This window comes from Ascaphus truei, chromosome 3, assembly GCF_040206685.1.
Source record: "Ascaphus truei isolate aAscTru1 chromosome 3, aAscTru1.hap1, whole genome shotgun sequence".
NCBI lineage: Eukaryota > Metazoa > Chordata > Amphibia > Anura > Ascaphidae > Ascaphus > Ascaphus truei.
Window position 1 is genome coordinate 350775023 of NC_134485.1, and position 6170 is coordinate 350781192.

The 6170-nt window shown below is 48.8% G+C and overlaps 1 protein-coding gene across 2 annotated transcripts in view; it reads left to right on the forward strand.

The window, feature by feature from the left end:
• The window catches only part of LOC142490096 (aquaporin-2-like), a 52590-nt gene extending 46629 nt beyond the window's left edge, over positions 1 to 5961 (forward strand). The window contains exon 3 of one of the 2 annotated variants that reach the window (XM_075591892.1): positions 5670 to 5961. In XM_075591892.1, the coding sequence (XP_075448007.1) occupies positions 5670 to 5891 (222 nt within the window). In that variant the 3' untranslated portion in view covers positions 5892 to 5961. The remainder of the gene's footprint in view (positions 1 to 5669) is intronic. The other variant, XM_075591893.1, reaches the window with a different exon arrangement.
• Positions 5962 to 6170: the final 209 nt, after the last annotated feature.

Here is a 6170-nt window from a genome sequence, read left to right on the forward strand (position 1 = left end):
GCCGAGGGAAGAGGAGCCGGGGGAGGGCAGGCAGAGGAGAGCGGGAAGTCACGTGGCTGCCCCTGCGACTGCTTTTTTTTGTCAAAGCCCCGCCCCCGGCGTCCCATCCAATCCCCTGCGACCCGGCATTCTAAAGCCCCGCCCCCGGCATCCCATCCAATCCCCTTTTGCCCGGAACAATGAAAATACTTACCTGCCGCCGCCGACACAAAAAACGGGACCAAGGAGAAAATCCGGGACATTACCGGGACAGCCCGGCAACTGGCACAGGAGAGAAAAAAACGGCACTGTCCCGGCAAAATCGGGACATCTGGTCACCCTACCCAAAGTACCTGTTGTTGTGTTAGGCCTTGTTCTTCTTGTTTTCTCCTCTGTCCCGCCCTGCTCCTCTTCTGATTGGTCCTTACCTTCCTCTCTGTCCTGCCAGCTAACTCTACCGATTGGTTCTCTCATCTAATGTAACTTTTTCCCTCGTCTGAGGGAGAAGTACTGGAACGTTCCTGCTGCTAGAATAAGTACCGGAGTTGCAGCTTGTTCTTACAGGACTTTAGCCCCGAATACACCCCTACTTTAAAACTGCTCCACCGACAATATAATACAAATCAATGCAGAAAAAGCTTATTCTTGTGGGAATTTATTAGCCAAATACCGCTAATTACTACATTGATCCAAAACATCAGGTTAAGAGAAAATTCTCAGGATAAAAACAACTGCTATAACCTCATTATCTACTGAATTCAGGTTTAGGCTGAGATTATAGTTGGCTCGCAACGGAGCTCATTGCGTCGCGCGCGCCTATTGCTATAGCGATCCCTGCACTGAGGTCTGAGGTGATGGGGAGGTGTGGCAGAGGCGTGGCGGACGCATCATTGGACGTTCGTTCTCATTGGCTGATCCCCTCATCTGACATAGCCGTGATGTGTCCGCCACGCGGAAAAAACTAATTCATTTGTAGCAGAAAATTCTGCCACACAGTTGCTCGGCATCGCGCCCACACTCACACACTGTAATGAATCCGCTCCACGGTTTACGGTTTGCCTCACCTTGCAGACCAGTGCAGTCCTGGAACACTTCTCCTGTTATTTACTGAAGCCTGGATTCTCTCACCAAAGCAATACTGCCACACACTCCCTCTGGTATCTACTGCAGCTGTGCAACCTATCACTGCATTCCAGCCTTGTATTCACTCATTGGAGCAGTACCTTCACACCCCCCTCCGGGGATTGGACCGCTGGCCTTTAAGTACTGCTTTCCCACAATGCTCCCTGCCGAGCATAGTCCTTACCGGATGTCACCTGTTCTGCCACAAGCTCCCGCTTGTTCTCCTGTGCTGAAGCGGAGGTTTCCCCTGCGTCTTCAGCCTCCTGGTTTCCTGCACTGAAGCGGAGGTTTCCCTGTGTATCTTCAGCTTTCTGGTTCCTGGGGCCTACTACTCTTTCCCTAATCTAGAGAGGCCGTGTCCTGGTTCCTGCGCTGAAACGGAGGATTCCCCAGCCCGCTCAGGACTCTTGCGCTGTGCACTGGTTTACCCGTGCATCTAGGCGGTGTGCTACTCTGGTCTGCCTACCACCTCCTGAGACCAGTACCATGGGCCATGGTCGCCGCACACGCAGAGGCCACCCCCGCGCTCCTAAGCTGAAGCGGGGCTTTCCTGACTACCCGTTGCCGAACTCCTGCTTGAACAATGTTATCCTGATGTCTCCTGTCCTGACCCTGGCTTGTACAACAACGATGCTGTCTCCTCCTATCCTGATCCTGCTACGTACGACTACGAACTGCGCAATCCGGATCAGCCTGCGTGGTCTAAGGTCGGTGCTTTTACAATCCCACCTCAGCCACGCGGTCCGACCCAGGTTTGTGGCGAGCACAACCGTGACACGCGCACCATGGCCACCCTCATTGACTTCCACAAATTATCTCTCACTGCGCGCAATGTCGCGTGTACTGTCGCGGTTACTATAAACGTAGCCTTAGAATTAAGAATATATGCTGCAAAAAAGATTAAGGTAATAAGGGTTTTTACTAAATAAAGCACACACCCGTTTACATGTTTTTACTTGTTAATTAGATTATTTCCTGACGTATTTATCTGTGTTCATTTTACTAGAACATATCAACTGTGGTTTTTTTTTAATGAATCACTTTTTCTGTGGGGTCTACATATACAGTGCAGCTGTAGACTAACTCTTTTTCTTCTCCCTAGTTCATGATAGCACTATAAATTATTTTTACTTCCATAGTGGCACCTTGTTTACAGTGTTGTGATACTTGCAGAGATACTGTAGAGGATGTGCAAATTATTCACTGTACAGTTCCAAAGTGCAGGGAAACAGTTTCAGGCGAGGAGAATCCTGCTTGTGCAGTCAACATAGACAAACTAATTCCTCAAAATGTAGGTCTCCTCTAGGACAGGTCGATACGATGAAAGGTCCATATGGGACCTGAAACGTTGTTTCTCCTCTGTTCTTGGCTGTTACAATAATTGAAGTATTGCATTGTGAACTCAAATTATTCACTGACATTTAACTTTGCTACAAATGTGGTGTTTATTTGCACACACGCATATTCATGGCTTTGTTAAAAAAAAAAAGGGACAACTGCCTATCTTCATATGTATGTGTAGCCAGGTTTCCCCCCCTTGCACTTACAGCTGTTGCTGGGAACGCGTGCAGGCCATTGCTAAGGCCGCAGTCGCGTTGTTAAGGTCCCGGCGGCTCGAAGTGCAGGGCACAGTGAGTATTGCTCGGCAGAGTTGCGCATGCGCAGGAGACGCGTGCGAGGAGCTGGCCTCACAGTAAGGGACTATATCTCCCATGAGTATCAGGAGCGCCCCATGTGACGCCAGGGAACCAATAGGGTTGGAGGATCTCCTCCCGAGGGATAGATATATGCGTGGGATTGCATACGCAGTTCAGTTGGTGTCGGGAGCAGCTAAGGGAAGGAGATAGCGTGCAGGAGTCAGTGACTCTCTGCACTAGGCTAGCAGCCCCTTAGGCCCCATATAGCCCTACGACACTACAGCGGAGTATTGTAGGGACCGGCCCCAGTTAGGGACATTACCCTTATTATATAGAAAGTTTCTGAATAGACCAAGCCGACGCTGCGCGTCCAGCCAGAGGGTTGGGCCTATACTGTCGCTACCGTTGCAGAGGCCTTTCGGGTGGGACCGCCCCGGATGGTGGTTTCGGTTTTCTTCCGTCCGCCGATCCTTTGTGAAGTTCGGTTGCAGGCCCGAGCACTGGAGTGCTCGGCAGGTAACCCCGCTCAGCAAGTGCACCAACTTTACTGTTTAATACTGTTACAGGACTAGAGACTGCGCAGTCACATATGTTTTCTCCCTCAAAGGGTGTGGACAGATTGTGTGGGGTTATGGACACGGGGTGGGATCACCCGGTGTAAGGGGAAAGCGGATTGCTAACCGCAGTATTTAGTGTCCCCTCAAGGAAGGGACACCTGTTATTTGTTGTTAACCAATTACATGCAGTAAAGCCAGTTCTGTTTTACCACTATTTGCTCAATGTGATTGTTTCCTGTGAGGGCCTCCTCCCACTCCGTTGGGATCCCTCCCAGGTGGAGGCATTGCACCACGAGATAGTAATATATGTATGGTCCCCAGGCTCCGCAGCGGAGACTTAGGTTCCTGAGAGCCACACAGGTTACACAGCACGGCAGTAGCGATAGTATTCACCGGGAATACCCGTTACATATGCAATACTGCCGGATGACAGCATTTGCACGTTTGAGTCATCCAGAAGTTCCAAACCCCTGAAATATAGGTTTTAAGGAGAGATAGGAGTGGGGAGGTGGGTGGGGGTAGGGGGGGGGGAGGTACAGAGAAAGTGGGAAGAGAGAGAGAGGAGTGGAAGAGAGATAAGGGAGAGTGAAAGAGAGGGGAGGGGAGAGAGATAAAGGGAGGGGGAGAAAGGACATAGAAAAAGAAAGGGAGAGAGAGACAGAAAGGGGCAATGGATAAGAGAGAGTGAGGAGAGAAATGGGGGAGTTAAAGAGATAAGGGGAAGACAGGAGAGGGGTGAGAGGACAGTGGGGAGAAAGAAACTGGGTGGAGAGGGATCGATGAGAGACAGAGAGGGAAAGAGAGAGAGAGAGGGAAAGAGAGAGAGAGCGGGGAGAGAGGGGGAGGGAGAAAGAGAGGGGGAAAGAGGAGCGGGGAGATACCTAGGGGAAGAGAGAGGAAAGGGAAAGATAGAGACGGGAGAGGGAGAGAGATGAGGAGACAGCGATATAAGGAGTGAGAGAGGGTGGTTAAGTTAAGGTAGAGAGAATGGGGGAGGGAAATATAGAGGGAGGGCGAAAGAGATAGAAGAAAGGAGGAAAAGAGAGAGGGAATAGAGAGAGTGGGGATATTTATAGAGAGGGGGAGAGATTAAGGGACAGAGAGATGGGGGAAAGAGAGAGAAACTGAGGGCATGAGATGAGGTAGGGAGATGGGGAGAGAGAGACATGGATGGGAGAGGGAGATCACCTGGGAGAATGGAAAGACAGAAAGAGGGGCACAGAAATGGGGAGAGAGGTATATAGTGAGGGAGAAAGAGAGAGTGAAAGAGAGGGGGATGAGTGAGGGGGGAGATTATATGGGGAGAGATGGGTATTGGGAGAGAGAGTGTGGAGAGATAGAAAGGGGGGAGAGAGAGGGAGGAAAGAATGGGGTAGAGAGGAAGGGGGGAAAAGGGAGAGAGGGGGAGAAAGAGAGACAGGAGGAGAGAGAGAGAAGCATATCTCAAGTGTGCCCATTTTTTGTGCACAGGCGTGCTTCCATATTTTGCATGAAGGGATTTACATAGCACTTGGGACACTAGCTAAGAAAAGTCTGTCTCTCAATGGTGGTTGCTGGTGGAATTGCATACTTTGGTTGAATATTTATACATGGCGAGCTAACACCTGCACTCTCCCCTCTCTCCCCCAAACAATAAATGCACTTGCTTAAGTTTTGGATGAACAAGGCCACAGCTTTACTGAATGTATTAGCCTTAAAGTATTCAATTCCTTAACCAAAACCCCCCTGCCAGGCTGTCAGACCCATAGCGATGGCTTATGACTCCCGCTGTTATCATTCCTTCATGACAGAATTACCAACCACCAACACAGAGGGCATGCACTTCCTAACCAACCTCCTTATTCCTGGGCTCCAAGCCAGCAGGCCAACCTCACTAACAGCTGTGACAACCACCCAACTTTTTTACTATGAATATACATATTAAAAATGTAAATATATAATTAAACACAGAACATAAAAGTAAAGAACACAACAGAGGGGGATAGGGGGGGCATGTTACAAATCGGAGGGCCAATGAAGTAAGAGGCCCTTCCCCTTCACTACCTCCCTTAAACCTGCCTGCTACCACTCTCCCCATAGGCTATCCTCCCACACATTAATCCCTTTCTATACCTAAACCATGCCTAACTGCAACATATAGTGAAAAGAGGGCGAACAAGTTACACATGGGCTGGCTACATATTCAAATTGAATGTTGCCTAAAACTCTATGAATAGTTAGCAGATTGAATTTTGACACATTCGCCCATATGTAGTGGGAAATTGAACGAGAAGGTGTTTTAAAAAAATAATTATAATTCTAACTCACACACCAGTAAGCTCACATGTAATGTGATCATTAAGAAGAAGTACAACTTTTCAAAATCTCTCCACAGGTTTTCTGGTTGGGACCCATAATTGGTGCTGTGTTGGCCTCTCTGATTTATGACTACATTCTTTTCCCAAACACTAAGACCCTTTCTGAGAAACTTACAATCCTGAGAGGGGCCCTTGAGCCAGAGGAAGAGTGGGATGAGAGAGAAGTTCGTAGGAGGCAATCAGTGGAGTTGCATTCGCCGCAGACAATTTCTAGAAATGGGATGACAGAGAAAGTCTGACTCAAGTCAAAAATCAGTTGAAGAAGGAACTTTATCGGAGGTTTACTTCGGTTTGGTTTTAGTATTAAAAAAAACAAAAAAACTATGTCTTTTGAATTTTTGTTTCACTTTGTAACCGTTTTATTTGAGGGATAGAGAAGGAGAGATAAGTGTGTGTGGGGGGGGGGGGGGGTGAGATTGAGTGAGAGGGAAGTGGAGATGAAGGGGGGTGAGAGGGAGAGAGGAGGATGGGGGATAGTGAGAGAGGAGAGCATGTGTGTGCAATATAATGTATGTACA